We start from the raw sequence: 15,989 nt of genomic DNA on the forward strand, positions 1-15,989 counted from the left end.
CTCGGATGGTCAGTCTGGTCCGACGCAGATCTTCTCCTCAGATGGAATGTAAAACACAGCAGCCCTTGTCTATGATAACAGCCACTGTTTATAGAGAAATCAAGGACAGCAGCTGTATCAATGATGCACATTCTAGCTTTATAGATAGCGTACACATAATATTTGTTTACCCCACATATTGTGACTTCAGGGGCCACGTGATTGTCTCACTGGTACCGCATTCAGGGGCACCTTGACTAAGAGCCAGGGTTACATAAACAGTGTGCAGTTTTGCCAGCCACAGCATCTCTCCGGCTTCAGGATAAGTTCAAATGTCCTTGGCCGTCCTAGCCTTGATGTCAATTTGAGGTGGTTAAAAAAAAAAAAAAAAAAAAAAAGAAGAAGCAAAAATGGTATGATATTTACATTGCAAGAAGTAAGAGGAGAGACTTACTGACCTAAACATGCATACCCTGGAGGAAAGGAGAAACGGGTGCTATGATACATACGTTCAAATATTTGAAAGGTATCAATCCGCAAACAGACCTTTTCCAGAGACAGGAAGGCGCTAGAACTAGAGACTATGAATTGAGGTTGAAAGGGAGTGTGTGTGTGTCGGGTGGGGGGGGATCAGACTCCGTAATAATGTCAGGAAGTATTTTTTCATGGAGAGGGTGCTAGATACCTGGAATGCCCTCCCACGGGAGGTGGTGGAGATGAAAACGATAACAGAATTAAAAAATCTATGGGATAAACGCAAAGGAATCCTGTCTAGAAGAAATGGATCAAAAGAAGCTTAGCGGAGATTAGGAAGCAAAGCTGGGCAAACATTTATGGTCTGTGCTCTGATTGTGGCTGGACAGATTCAGCTTCAGAAGTTGGAGAATAAGGACAGTGCTGGGCAGACTTCTGCGGTCCATGCCCTGCAGATGGCAAGGACAAATCAACCAGGTATAAATATGAAGTATAACATACCATATGTAATGAGTCTATCTTGTTGGGCAAATTGGGTGAACCGTATAGGTCTTTATATACCGTCATCTACTACGTTATATGTTATTGTAACAACCTTGTCCTAGTACATTGAGAATCTTGTGTTAGTAGTCTGTATGCAAGGTCGCAGCTTCATGAAGCAACAGGTTTTAAAGATGAAACAGCAGGTTAATGCTGGATAGTGCCATGTATTTATGAATCCATATATTTTGCCATATAGGTACATACAGGGCTGTACCTAGTGCTTCATAGTGCTTGTTTTGCCCTTACATGTCAATTAGATTTTCAGGATATACACATCGAATCTGCATGCTCTTCCTCCTTGGTATGCAAATCTATCTGATGCATATTCATTTTTGATATCCTGAAAACCTTGCTGACTGGTTGTGCCCCAAGGACTAGGTAGAGAAGCACTGCTTTAGATTAATCAGAAAGTTGTTTATCGTTAACATTTGCTCATTTGAAGGTGTGCTACTGAATTAAATGGGGTTTTTTTTCTCAGTATCTAAGTTTAATTTGTACAGAAAGGAATTTAAAAAAATCCCCTTACAGGTTTACTTACCTTACCTACCTTGTACAAATTTGAAATAATCCATATTTTGCACAAGGATTAATTTTTCTGTAAGTAGTACTAAATTTAAGAATTGAGCAAAAGTGCCACAAAGTGCTTTTGTTGTAGGTTTTCATGGCATGATATTTTTTCTGCATTCCCCCCCCCCCCCCCCAGAAGACCAGGGGACACTCATAATTACATGGAAATAGTTTTAAAACAAATAAGAGGATATATTTTTCACTCAAAGAATAGTTAAGCTCTGAAACTCGTTGCCGGAGGATGTGATAACAGCGGTTAGCGCATCTGGGTTTAAAAATGTTTTGGACAAGCTCCTGGAGGAAAGGTTTGTAGTCTGCTATTGACAGAGACAATGGGGAAGCCACTGCCTGCCCTGGGATTGGTAGCATGGAATGTTGCTACTACTTGGGTTTCTGCCAGGTACTAGTGACCTAGATTGGCCACTGTTGGAAGCAGGATACTGGGCTAGATGGACCACTGGTCTGACCCAGTCTGGCTATTCTTATGTTCTAAGATGAAGGAAATTCAAATCATTGGAGAAAGATGCACATTTTTCAAAGTTGTACAGGCAAAAGTCACTTGCATTCTATTTCTACTTTTATGGTCCTCTAATGCCAAATTTAATTGTCATCCAGTATTACAAGAAGGAGATTATAGTCAGAGTCCTTTTGTTATTTGTGATGCCATGGCTTCAGGAAAGACTGGCAGAACTGGTCCTTGACACAGAGCTGGCTGGTCCTTGCATAATTTCTGTTGGAGGTCAGAGAGTCCACAGCTAGCTGTCAGAATGTTTCCAACTTCCCTCCCAGCATAAATTAAATGGTACGAGGCAAGAGGAAGAGGCTTCTTGGGTTTTGTCTCGGGATAGATGCCTTAGTCCAACCTTGGCCGTTAGAGGAGCCTCTGTATGGCTTCGCTACGTGGCCTCTGATAGGCTTTCTGTTTCGCAGAATTGCACTTCATCCTCATCTGATCTTGCTGGTGGCCCCAGATTGACCTCAAAGGCCATGGTACGCAGACCTCGTGTGCCTTTTTATTACAGACTCTCTTCCATTACCCGGGGGTGGGGTCTCCTCTGGCAAGGGCTGGTAGAAATGGAAGACCAGGATCCCTTCTGGCTTTTGATCTGGCCATTGAGAAGAGGCATTTGGAAAAGTATGGGTTTTCCTTCTGCAGTGATTTCTACAATGTTTCACTGTAGGAAGGCTTCCACATCTGACTTATGTCCGGGTCTGAAAGGTTTTTTAAACCTGATGCAGGGAGCAATTGCTGTCCCTCTGGAGGTCTCAGGTCCCCAATATTCTGGAGGCTCCACAAGCTGGATGTTTGGAGGTCTTTACTGCGGTACCCGAAATTGCAGAGTCATGGAATCGGAGGTAGGGTATTATTATGGATTAAGAACTGGTTGAAAGATAGGAAGCAGAGAGTAGGATTGCGTGGCCAGTATTCTCAGTGGAGGAGGGTAGTTAGTGGGGTCCCGCAGGGGTCTGTGCTGGGTCCGTTGCTTTTTAATGTATTTATAAATGACCTAGAGATGGGAATAACTAGTGAGGTAATTAAATTCGCCGATGACACAAAATTATTCAGGGTCGTCAAGTCGCAGGAGGAATGTGAACGATTACAGGAGGACCTTGCGAGACTGGGAGAATGGGCGTGCAAGTGGCAGATGAAGTTCAATGTTGACAAGTGCAAAGTGATGCATGTGGGTAAGAGGAACCCGAATTATAGCTACGTCTTGCAAGGTTCCGCGTTAGGAGTTACGGATCAAGAAAGGGATCTGGGTGTCGTCGTCGATGATACGCTGAAACCTTCTGCTCAGTGTGCTGCTGCGGCTAGGAAAGCGAATAGAATGTTGGGTGTTATTAGGAAGGGTATGGAGTCCAGGTGTGCGGATGTTATAATGCCGTTGTATCGCTCCATGGTGCGACCGCACCTGGAGTATTGTGTTCAGTACTGGTCTCCGTATCTCAAAAAAGATATAGTAGAATTGGAAAAGGTACAGCGAAGGGCGACGAAAATGATAGTGGGGATGGGACGACTTTCCTACGAAGAGAGGCTGAGAAGGCTAGGGCTTTTCAGCTTGGAGAAGAGACGGCTGAGGGGAGATATGATAGAAGTGTATAAAATAATGAGTGGAATGGATCGGGTGGATGTGAAGCGACTGTTCACGCTATCCAAAATACTAGGACTAGAGGGCATGAGTTGAAGCTACAGTGTGGTAAATTTAAAACGAATCGGAGAAAATTTTTCTTCACCCAACATGTAATTAGACTCTGGAATTCGTTGCCGGAGAACGTGGTACGGGCGGTTAGCTTGACGGAGTTTAAAAAGGGGTTAGATAGATTCCTAAAGGACAAGTCCATAGACCGCTATTAAATGGACTTGGAAAAATTCCGCATTTTTAGGTATAACTTGTCTGGAATGTTTTTACGTTTGGGGAGCGTGCCAGGTGCCCTTGACCTGGATTGGCCACTGTCGGTGACAGGATGCTGGGCTAGATGGACCTTTGGTCTTTCCCAGTATGGCACTACTTATGTACTTATGTACTTATGTAAGGTCTGGACCAGGTGGTGGTATTGGACTCATTGAGAGTTCAGGTGGCTGCTCTCTCCAGCTTTCAGGGGGGCGATAAAGGGCACTTCTCTGTTGCTGAATAGGGAGGTTGCTTGGTTCCTGAAAGCCCCCAATTTCTCCCTTCCTTTCCTTCATGGGATCTAACTCTGGTCATACATGTATTGACTGAGGCTCCATTTAAGACTGTGTTCGGCCTCCATCAAGACCTTACTCCCAATATGTTTTTTTTAGTAGCCATTACTTCAGCTCATAGTTTCTGAGCTTCAGGCTCTGTCCTGTAGGAAACTGTATCTCTCCTTCATGGAGGACTCGGTTTTTCTTTGCACAGTCCCTCCTTTTTGCCAAAGGTGGTGTCTCCATTCCATGTGAATCGGGAAGTCTTTCTACCCTCCTTTGTGGTGGAGGGTTCAGCTCCTGTGTACTGGAGGCTCCACAAGCTGGATGTTTGGAGGTCTTTACTGCGGTACCCGAAAGAGACAAATGATTTTCATCTCTCTAATCACCTCTTTTGTTCTCTTTCATGGTTCTCAAAAGGGCCAGGTGGCCCCTAAGGCCTCCATTGTGAGGTGGATCAAGGCAGCTATTGAAACCTCCTACATCTGCAAGAATCGCCCAGTACCTCAGAGGCTGAAGGCTCACTTCACTATGGCTCAAGCCGTGCCCTGGGTGGGAGGTCAGAGTGGTGGCTCCTGAGGAGATTTACAGAGCAGCAATTTGAATGTCGCGTCATTCTTTTGCTGGGCATTACAGGTTGGATGTCTTGGCCATTGTCCGCATGGACTTTGGCAGAGCCATCATTTGGTGGCTCTTTTCTTCTCCTGCCCAGTAGATCTCCTTCGGTACATTCCATTCATGCAGATATCAAGGAAGGAGGAATTATGTCTCGTGATAATTTTCCTTCCTTCCATTAGCTGTGCTGTGCTGCAACCTCCTTGGAAGATTTTGGGTCTGAGTTTTCCTTTTCCATTAACCCCCCCCCCCCAAAAAAAAAACAAAAACAAATGGACGCAAGAATAAGATACTGATACTCTTTGTATTCCACAGCTGTCTAAGGGCCCTGTTTATTAAGGTGCGTTAGTGTTTCTAGCGCACCTACAGTTAGCTTGTGCACTAACCATGTAGGTGCCTATAGGGGATATTGTAGGCACCTACATGGTTAATGCACGTTAAAAACCTTAACGCGCCTATAACGCTGCTTAGTAAACAGGGCCCTTACTGTTCAGTGCGGATAACATAATATTATTATTATTATTATTAGCATTTGTATAGCGCTACCAGATGCACGCAGCGCTGAACACCTGATACAAAGAGACAGTTCCTGCTCAAAAGAGCTTACAATCTAAATAATACAGACAGACAAGACAGTCACGCGTGAATAATCAAGCATCAATCCTAAAATAAATTCAATATTCTAATGTCTTGCTACTATACAGTATTATTCTACTCAGCTACAAAATATTTGTTAAAAAGATATGTTTTTAAATTATTTTTCTGAAAACCATATAATCTGAAATTATTCAAATTCTGATGGGAATTCCATATTTGTGCTGCCAAATACTGAAAAGTAGTTGAAAAAACCTGCTTTGAATGCAGTCTTCTGGAGCTAGGAAATTGCAACAGAAAAGGATTTCTGGTAGTAGTATTCCTTAAGTGCGACAAAAGGCTAATAAAATCTTTTATATATATGGGAGCCTTACCATAAAGTATTTTAAAAACAATTTAAAATGAAGTTGCGCTTCCACTGGTAACCAATGAAGCCTAATCAGCAATGGTGAAGCCCTATCAAATTTATGGGCTGAGAATATAAGGTGAGCAGTCGTATTTGGAATCGTCTGAATCCTTTTCAACAAAGACAGAGCATCCCAGGTAGACTGTATTATGGTAGTCTATCTGACCTATTATAACACTTTGAGGCATATTTTCAAAGCACTTTGGGAGGCTAAGTTCCATATGTTTCTATGGAACTTTGGGAGGCTAAGTGCTTTGAAAATAAGCCTCATTGTGTGATTAGCTTAAAAGCATCCAAGTCAAAGTAATTTCTTACTCTTTTTAACTTTTTCATTACATAATTGTTTTTCAACCAAGGCTTGAACCTGTAAATTTGGACTTAAAGTACTAGTCAGTATCACTCCTAATATTTTCACACTAGATTCAAGTTTTAACTGGGGATTAGTTACTCTTAAAATACAGTCGTTCCTAGAAGAATGGGAAAGAGTGGGGGGGGGGGGGGGGGAATGAAGGGAACTGTTTTAAGAGACTGGCGACAACATAGGCTGTTACATCTTTGGGAGTATTCTGACAATAGAAGCTATATTCACTTAAATGTTGGTTGTGTTTATCTCAACTGAAAGAATAACAGGTTGTGCCATAAATGGTGAGGGGGGGGTTGGTGGAGGGGGAAAATGTTAAAACTTTGTTGATGAGACAATTAGCTCCTATTTAGTGGCTTTTGGTTCTTCAAGGTAAATGGAGCATGTTGGATGTATATTTTGCTGAAGCATCAATAAAATTGTTGAAATATAAAAAAAATACAGTCATTCCATATTTCTGAAGTTTGACCTATTAGAAGAAATTTGGTTTTATCTTTGTTCAATTTTAGAAGATGAGCAGAAATCCATTCCTCCAAAAGGCAAATACATTATGCAATTTTGTTTGAAATATCTGTTTCTTTTGAACAGCTTGGAATAAGCACCATAATGTCATCTGCATATATGTATAATTTGAAACCTGCTTGACTTAAAATATAATCCAAAGAACAGCAAAACACATTAAACAATAAAGGCGACAATGGTAAGCCTTGAGGACTCCTGATTTTGTGCTCTTATACTGTTTCCATATCATCAAGCAGATCAATCCATAGACTGGTGGGTTGTGTCCATCTACCAGCAGGTGGAGATAGAGAGCAATCTTTTGCCTCTCTATATGTGGTCATGTGCTACCAGGAAATCCTCAGTATTCTCTCTATCTAGCAGGTGTGTGGTCACTCGCAGCAGCTCTGGCTTGGTCTCCACGCCTATTTACTTAGGCTTTGTTGAGTACCTGGCGTTGAGGGCTCTTCGTGAGCAAGTACAAACCTGGTGGTGCCAGGTCCCTCAGTTTCTCCCCCCTCCCGCTGGCTCCATTAAAAAAAAAAACAAACAAAAAAAAATCTTGAAGCAGAAAAGATTTTCCTTGCAGCTGCTCACTGGGACACAATTTGTTGCAGCTTGGAGCAAGAAGCAGGTAATTTTACCTTTTCCTAGCGGGCAGGGGGTTCTCCGAACGTTTCCCTTGTGGATCATGGCGTCGGATGGTAAGGGCGCGAAAAAGGGCTCTCCGGACCGCTATCGCGCGGCTAGTGGGGAGGCGCGGGGATCGGAGGCAGAGAGGTCCTTTTTTGGCGCCCTTCTGGACTTTGCTGATTTAGCCGGTTTTTCCTCCGCTGGGGCGTCGCGGCTTTTCCCGCTTTAGGTGCCCATCCCCTGATGTCCGATCTTCCGATGTCGGCCGCCCATGCAGCTCGGACGACCTCTGGTATGGCCACCTTTGAGTTGGGCGGCGGTAAGAAGATGGCGAAGTTTAAGCGCCATGCTTCCCGCGCGGCTCCTTTGCGGAGTGACGCGCCGGACGCCATTTTGGATGTGCAGCACGCCTCTCCCCTGCTCTATGGAGTGGAGGTTGAGAGTTCCTCTAGGGCTGTGGCCCAGGTTGCAGAGGTGCACAAACGGGGGTTTCTCTCCCGAGTTTATTTTGTTGCTGCATCAGGCCTTTCAACTGCAAAACGCTGCTCCTGCTCCCCTTGCAGATATGGGGGAAGAGGCTTCCCTGATCAAGCGCCCTCGGGTGGATCTTCAGGTCTTGGGGGACTCTGTCTCCTCTGATGTAGATGAGGGCAGCATTTCTGAGTTCTTCCAAAGGTCCCTTGGGGATTCTTTTGAGGAGGCTGATCCTCGCCCTGATGGGGGAGATGACCCCTCTGCAGCGTGGCTTTTTCGCTTAGAGGAATTACCTAATCTGTTAGTTCAGGCTATGAGCATCTTGAGTATTTCCTTTCCGGAGGAAGGCCCTCCTTCAGCCTTGGGGGGTTCCGCTATTATGTTGGGAACCAAGCGCCCTTCCAGGACCTTCCACATCCATGAAGCCATGAAAACTCTAATTTCGGCTCAATGGGATTCTCCAGAGGCGAGCCTCAAGGTAGCCAGGGCCATGACTCGTCTGTACCCTCTGCCAGAGGGTGAACAGGAGCCTTTGCTTCCACTGAATGACTAAATGTAGCATATAGTGATCTGTTCAGATTATTTGAGACCATTTAAGATCCTTGACTATATCTGTCTCCATATTTCAATAGGCTACTAGGTCTAGATGATGTCTTTTCTTATGTGATATCTCAGACTGGGTAATACAGATTCAGGGAGTCAAGAAAATCAAACCAATCTCTCACTTTAGAATCTAATCTGCACCTTGGTTCACAAGATTATCTATGGTGAAGTCCCAGGATATATGGTCGACCTGATCGATCTCCCAACCAGAAACAGAACCAGAACATCACGTACCTACCTGAATCTCCACTACCCAAGCTGCAAAGGACTCGAATACAAATTAACCTATGCATCCAACTTCTCCTACATAGGTACACAATTGTGGAATGCACTGCCAAAGACTGTGAAAACAATCTACGACCATCTAAACTTTAGGAGATCATTAAAGACCTACTTATTCAGGAAAGCATTCCCCACCGACATAACTTAGATGCCTCAACACTGCAACACAGTAAAACCATCGATTGTATTGGACACTATATAGTTCTCCTATCTTCAATCCCTATGTACCTGAATATACTAACTTTACCCGACCCTAATATCAAATTGTATTGTTTCCATATCGCCTTTATGGTATTACATAAGCCATATTGAGCCTGCAAATAGGTGGGAAAATCTGGGATACAAATGTAACAAATAAATAATCTGTCTTCCGAGTGAAGGTTAACAACCCCAACCAATAAAAAAATTTGTAGCTTCCAAAGCAGATATTGAGAAAAAAATCATTTAAAAAAATCTATAACTTCCAGCCATTTAACAGGCGGGCAATAAAATATGTCAAAGAACTTGATAGCGAACTGTGACTTCACATGAAAACATTTCTATTGCTTGATTAGACCGTGAGCTATTTAGTCTTATTTGAAAAAAAAACACAACAAAAAAAGTTTTATAGATAATAGCAATACCTCCCCCTTGTTTTCCTAACCTGGTAAATGTAAAATCTTATATGCTGCAGGACATAAAACTTTCAAAATTGGATTATCTAAGAGAAAATCCAAGTATCAGTTAAAAATACCAAACAAAACTTTCTAATTTTGTCTAATCTCTAATGACTTCAGTCTTATTGCCAACTGATCTTGCATTTAGATAGGCACAAGGGATGGGAATATAAGAGCAGTTTATATCAGCTAATCTTACCTGGCACTAGTGTTCTTCAAATTTTCTTTAACCTTTTACGTTTGAACTTGGAGTTTCTATATTTACAATCAGTATTCACAACTGATATAGCTTGCAATATTGTTTCTTCTCTTTGGGCTAAACCAGTGGTTCCCTAACCTGGTGCTAGAGGTATCCCAGCCAGTCAGGTTTTCAGGATATCCACAATGAATATTCATGAGAGAGACTTGCATTCAGTGAAGGCAGTGCGTGCAGATCTCTCATATGAATATTCATTGTGGGTATCCTGAAAACCTGACTGGCTGGGGTGCCTCCAGGACCAGGTTATGGAACCGGACCAGGTTATGGAACCACTGGGCTAAACCAACATACCTGGATTTAAATGAATTAGGATATGGAAATGTTTATATGCTGAAGTTAATTACACAACCATATTTCCTCTTGTCTGTTCCCACCTCCATTCTTCTCTCAAATACCAGCATAGCAAATACACACTAAACCAATATATATTTGATTTAAAATAATGACAAGTTACAGCAATATGAACTTCCATAATATTTCTATATCCTGGAGTGTGCAGGGTAGTGAGTGCCATTATGTGGTGTTAGGTTTGCTTGTTTATCATTGCAGCTGCAATGGTTGATAGGGCATGGCCCAATGTGACATTGGATTGCTTTTTTCTGGATTGCTTTTTTTTTTTTTTAATGGAGTTTTTTTTCTGACCTATGATTATTTGAGAGCGTACCTGTTTGGAAAATTATATGTTGCTGTGGTATGTCTCCCTGTTCATTTTTTGAAGGTTTAGCTATCCTAGTGTCACATTGGAAGAAAGTGGAGTATAGAGTATTTTGGTAATTGAAATCACCCATAAGTATAATATTGCCCAATTTGCCAGCTTTCCTAATTTCTGTAAACATTTCTTCACCTGTTTGTTCAGTCCTGGCGGACGGTAGTACAGCCCTGCCATAAGAACATACTGGGTCAGACCAGTGGTCCATCTAGCCAAGTATCCTGTTTCTAACAGCGGCCAAGCCGGGTCACAAGTACCTGGCAGAAATCCAAATAGTGAGAACATTCCATGCTTCCAATCCCAGTGCAAGCAGTAGCTTCCTCATGCTTGGCGTAATAGCAGACGGTGGACTTTTCCTCCAGGAACTTGTCCGAACCTTTTTTTTAAACCCAGATATGCTAACCACTATTATTACATCCTGCAGCAAAGAGTTCCAGAGCTTCACTATTCATTGAGTGAAAAAATATTTCCTCCCTTTTGTTTTAAAAGTATTTCTATGGAACTTCCTTAAGTGTCCCCTAGTCTTTGAATTTTTGGAACGAGTAAAAAAAAAAATCGATTCACTTCTACTCATTCTACACCACTCAGTATTTTGTAGACCTCAATCATATCGCCCCTCAGCCATCTCTTTTCCAAGCTGAACAGCCCTAACCTCTTTAGCCTTTCCTCATATGAAATAAGTTCCATCCCCTTTATCATTTTTCTCGCTCTTCTTTGAATCTTTTCTAATTCCGCTATATCTTTTTTTAAGATAGGGCGACCAGAACTGAGCGCAATACTCAAGGTGTGGTTGCACCATAGAGCAATACAGAGGTATTATAGTAATCTCGGTCTTATTTACCATCCCTTTCCTAATAATTCCTAGCATCCTGTTTGTTTTTTTGGTGGCGGCCGCCACACACTGAGCAAAGAATTTCAGCATATTATCTGCAATGACACCTAGATCTTTTTCTTCGGTGCTGACCCCCAAGGTGGACCCTAGCATCAGGTAACTGTGATTCTGATTATTCTTTCCAATGTGCATCACCTTGCATTTGTCCATATTAAATTTCATCTGCCATTTGGTTGCCCAGTCTTCCAATTTCCTAAGGTTTTCCTTCAATATTTCACAGTCTGCACATGCTTTAACAGCCTTGAATAGTTTTGTATCATCTGCAGATTTGATCACCTCACTCATCATTCTGATTTCCATATCATTTATAAATATGTTAAATAGTACCGGTCCTAGTACAGATCCCTGCGGCACTCCACTGCTTACCTTCCTCTATTGAGAGAAATGACCATTTAACCCTACTATCTGTTTCTGTCCAATAACCAATTCCTAATCCACACCAGTACCTTGCCTTGTATCCCATGATTCATCAATTTTCTCAGGAGTCTCTCATGAGGAACTTTGTCAAAACTTTCTGAAAATCTAGATATACTACATCAACCGGCTCACCTTTATCAACATGTTTATTCATGCCTCAAAGAAATGAAGCAAATTGGTGAGGCAAGACTTACTTTGGCTAACCCGTGCTGACTCTGTCCCATTTAAACCATGTTTATTTATGTATTCCGTAATTTTATTCTTTATAATAGTTTCTACTATTTTACCTAGGAGAGGAAAGTATAGTAGATGGCATGGATGTATCCTGTCCTTTTATGAAATTGTAGCTCCTTTCTGTTTTCCTGACATTGGATTGTACACCGCCCAGTTCTGCATGTCAGTATCGGCAGTATAGAAAAACTGTAAACAGCCATATGGTCTTTACCTGCCTTCTTTTTATCTCTATATTTCTGTCTTTAAAATGTCCATTTCAGAAGCTCTGCTAATAGAGCTCAGGGGTTCTTGGTTGAAATTCGTTTTAGTTATTTATTTATTTATTGCATTTGTATCCCACATTTTCCCACCAATTTGCAGGCTCAATGTGGCTTACATTATACCGTACTGGCGATTGCCATTTCTGGGTAGAAATTACAATTTTTATAGCAGTAAGGAAGGTAACATACATAGAGGTGTTACATTGAAGTACATGAGTGATAGAGTGGGTGATAGCAGTGAATTAATTAACTAAAGCGAGTTCATATCCGGTATGAAAAATAGAATAGTAGCGCATGGATTGCATGCTTTCGCTTGTAGCAAAGCTATCAGTTTGGTGTGGGCGTTCAGATTTGTTCAGTCCATGTATAGTCTGAATGTCTAGTGTTTAGGATTCTCAACCCAGTCCTTAGGACACACCCAGCCAGTCAGGTTTTCAGGGTACCCACAAGATTTGCATGCAGTGGAGGCAGTGCATGCAGATTTCATTCATGCATATTCATTGTGGATATCTTGAAAACCTGATTGGCTGGGTGTGCCTGAGGACTGGCTTGAGAACCCCTGATTTAGGGAATACTTGGGGCTTGAAGAAGTTGAGAAACACTGCTTCAAAGCCAGTGCTCTGACCTGGACTGTGTCCAGTGACTTTGCCCATCTGTGAGAACTACTATCTTACTTATTCTCCAAGGCATTTGGGACTCAAAAGTATAAAGATGGCATTGAAACCTATGTGAAGAGGTCTGAGCACCAAGTGAATAAGAGTAAAGGAAGGAGAGGCACCAGGACACAGTCCTGAGAGTATACCAAATGATAATAGTGAGGGGAGATCCACCACATAAAAATATTTGTTTGAGTACTCGTATACTACAATTCCTGATAATTTATTTGATGCAGTTTACAGGTAATTTACAATAACAAAAAAAGTACAAAATAGCATTAGTCAATAAAAATACACCAGTTAGATTGAAATACTACTGAAATCAAGTGAGGACAAGCATTTTAAGGAGTAGCTGGTGTTCTGCAGCATGTTGATTATAGATGACTAGTAAAAAAGACCCGTTTCTGACACAAATGAAACGGGCGCTAGCAAGGTTTTCCTCGGAGTGTGTATGTTTGAGAGAGAGACTCAGAGAGAGAGAGAGAGAGAGTAAATGAATGTGCGAGTGTTTATTTTTTTTAATTTTTGTTACATTTGTACCCCGCGCTTTCCCACTCATGGCAGGCTCAATGCGGCGGGCAATGGAGGGTTAAGTGATTTGCCCAGAGTCACAAGGAGCTGCCTGTGCCGGGAATCGAACTCAGTTCCCCAGGACCAAAGTCCACCACCCTAACCACTAGGCCACTCCTCCACAGAGTGAGAGAGACTGGGTGCGAGTGTGTCTGTGAGAGAGAGAGTGTGTGTGTGTGAGAATGAGAGTGTGTTCCAGGGTCATCCCCTCCCTCCCTCCGTGTTTCAGGGTCGTCTCCTCCCTCCCATCCGAGTTTCAGGGTCCCTCCCTCGTCTCTTCCCCATCATATTCAGCATCTCCCTTCTGTCACCCTACTCCCACCATGTCTACTATCTACCCTTCTCTCCCTGAGCAAGCTATTTTCCTTTCTTTCCATCCTTCCTTGATCCGTATCTCCTGTCTTCCCTATCCTCTCTATTCCGCTATCCAGCATCTTCCCCTTGACCAGTGCATAGCAAGGGCGGTCCGCCCGGGTGCATGCCGTTGGGGGTGTGTGTGTGTCGTTCCGCTGATTCCCTGCTCCCTCCTCTGACCCGGACAGGTTACTTCCTGTTCTGGGGCAGAGGGAGCAGGGAACCAGCGGAACCAACACCCCCCCCCTCCCACAGCGGTGTGCACACGGCAGGCAAGAATGCACTTGGGGGGGGGGGGGCTTGGGTGATGCGCCGAGGGGGGAGGGTTGATGTGCCAAGGGGGGGGGCTTGGGTGATGCGCCGAGGGGTGGTGTCATGCTGCACCCCTCCCCCCAGGTGTTTCGGGAGGGCGGCTGTTGAGCTGTTGACGTCAGGCAGGCTCGATCCTTTTTTTTTTGTTTGTGTTGCTGTCAAGCTGAATGGCAGTTTGGGAGGGGGAGGTTGGATCAGCTGTGAGGCATGGTTTTTTTTTTTACCCCGGGTTCTGATGTTGACGTCACAATGCGTTTGCTGACGTCAGCCTGTGCTACGGAGCCTAGCAGGCCAACTCTGAAGAAGTCATGAACACAGGCAGCAAGACCAATAGAACGTTGGAGGTGAGAATTATTACATAGGATGTGGTTGAGTAAAAGGCTCAGCTTTGCCTTAAAGTTGTTACTGGGAATTTTAGCATGAGCAGTCTCTTCAGTCTTTAGTGTGAAAACTAGATTGAAGTGGATCGTGAAAGTCAAGGCAGTAGAGGTGAACAGCAAGTTCATATAGCTTGGATGTCAATGAGATGAGTAAAATTAAAATGGAACAGTAGTTGTCAGGGCAGGTACTTTTGGTATGATATATTTTGAAGTCAGTAGGAACAATTACAGCGGAGAGTGATAAACAGGATTGGACAGGGTATGATGGCAGGGGAGTCAAGTAAGAATGAGATCAGTAAATGAGTTTGGAGGAGGGAAGAAGATGGTCAGTTTCTTACTCTATGACTTCAGAAAAAAAGAGGAAACGGTTGCAAGGGTTAATGGGAGGAAGAATGAAATGGGGGAGAAAAGGAAATCCTGGTGGAGAAGTCTAATCTGGGCAGAGTGTGAAGCTGCATGCACAGATTTATATCTTATTTAGTATGCTCAAAATGTCAAGCTTTTGCATATACCTTTGAAAATAAAATCATTTGAGTGTAAATCCAATCCCTTTTCCAACTCTGCTCAAGGATCACCTGTCTCTGCATGAAATGGTATTATGTGCATAGTTTTCATGTATGCGCTTTAGACAGCTTAATAACCAGTTACTTCCATGATTTATGTGTGTAAGCAGCTTTTAAAATTACTCCATAAATGTCTGATTTCACTGTGAATGAATATGTAGAAATTAAGGTTGCTATGTCTTAGAATGTTCTTTAGGTATTTTGATTGCTTCAAGTCAGAAAACAAAAGTTATTCAGGTCAAAGTATCCCACTGATTCTCAAAAATTGTCAAAACATTTGAGACATCTGAAATGGAGAATAAGAATATTTATTATACTATTCTGTTCATGAGACCACCTTTTGAATTAATTTTCAAAAATAAACTTTTACTTAAATAGTTTATTTTCTTTTTCTTTCAGGAGCAGAAGTAAAGTGTTATCTCGGTGGCTTGCTGGCTTACCTTTGCAGCTTGTTCAGTTACGTTGCAGGAACACTGAGCTATCTGCCCAGTTAATTGATATGATTCATGCAGCTGCTGCTCGATCAAACAAGAAATTGCTACAAAGTTTGCAGGCCACTGCTTGTGAAATCTATGGTAAGCAAAGTTTTCTTTTTCGGTTATATTAGCTGATATCTGCCATTTATTATTACACTGAAAACATAATTCTCCGAGGACAAGCAGGCTGCTTGTTCTCACGACTGGGTGACGTCCGCGGCAGCCCCCACCAACCGGAAAAAAGCTTCGCGGGACGGTCGGCACGCAGGGCACACCCACCGCGCATGCGCGGCCGTCTTCCCGCCCGTGCGCGACCGCTCCCGCCAGTTCCTTTTTTTCCGCGTCTGGAGAGAGTCGTGCCCCGCCGCTCTCTCTGATTCGCCGCCGGATTTTCGATCGCGTTTACGCCGATCGTGCTTTTTCTTTGTTTATTTAGGTTTATTTACCGCCCGGTTTCTTTTTGAAAAAAAAAAAAAAGAAACCCTGCGCGTGTGGAGCACAGCGCTCCCTTTTTACCTCGCTTCCAGCGGGGAGCTGCGTTGCAGCCTAGTGGC

At 43.0% G+C, this 15,989-nt stretch overlaps 1 protein-coding gene across 3 annotated transcripts in view; it reads left to right on the forward strand.

Moving 5' to 3' along the window:
* Window positions 1-15,989, forward strand: part of TEX10 (testis expressed 10) — a 236,419-nt gene that overhangs the window by 47,177 nt on the left and 173,253 nt on the right. For all 3 annotated transcript variants that reach the window (XM_030205096.1, XM_030205101.1, XM_030205108.1), the window contains exon 7: window positions 15,359-15,534. In XM_030205096.1, the coding sequence (XP_030060956.1) occupies window positions 15,359-15,534 (176 nt within the window). The remainder of the gene's footprint in view (window positions 1-15,358; window positions 15,535-15,989) is intronic.

Source organism: Microcaecilia unicolor, chromosome 1, assembly GCF_901765095.1.
Source record: "Microcaecilia unicolor chromosome 1, aMicUni1.1, whole genome shotgun sequence".
NCBI classification, from domain to species: Eukaryota; Metazoa; Chordata; class Amphibia; order Gymnophiona; family Siphonopidae; genus Microcaecilia; species Microcaecilia unicolor.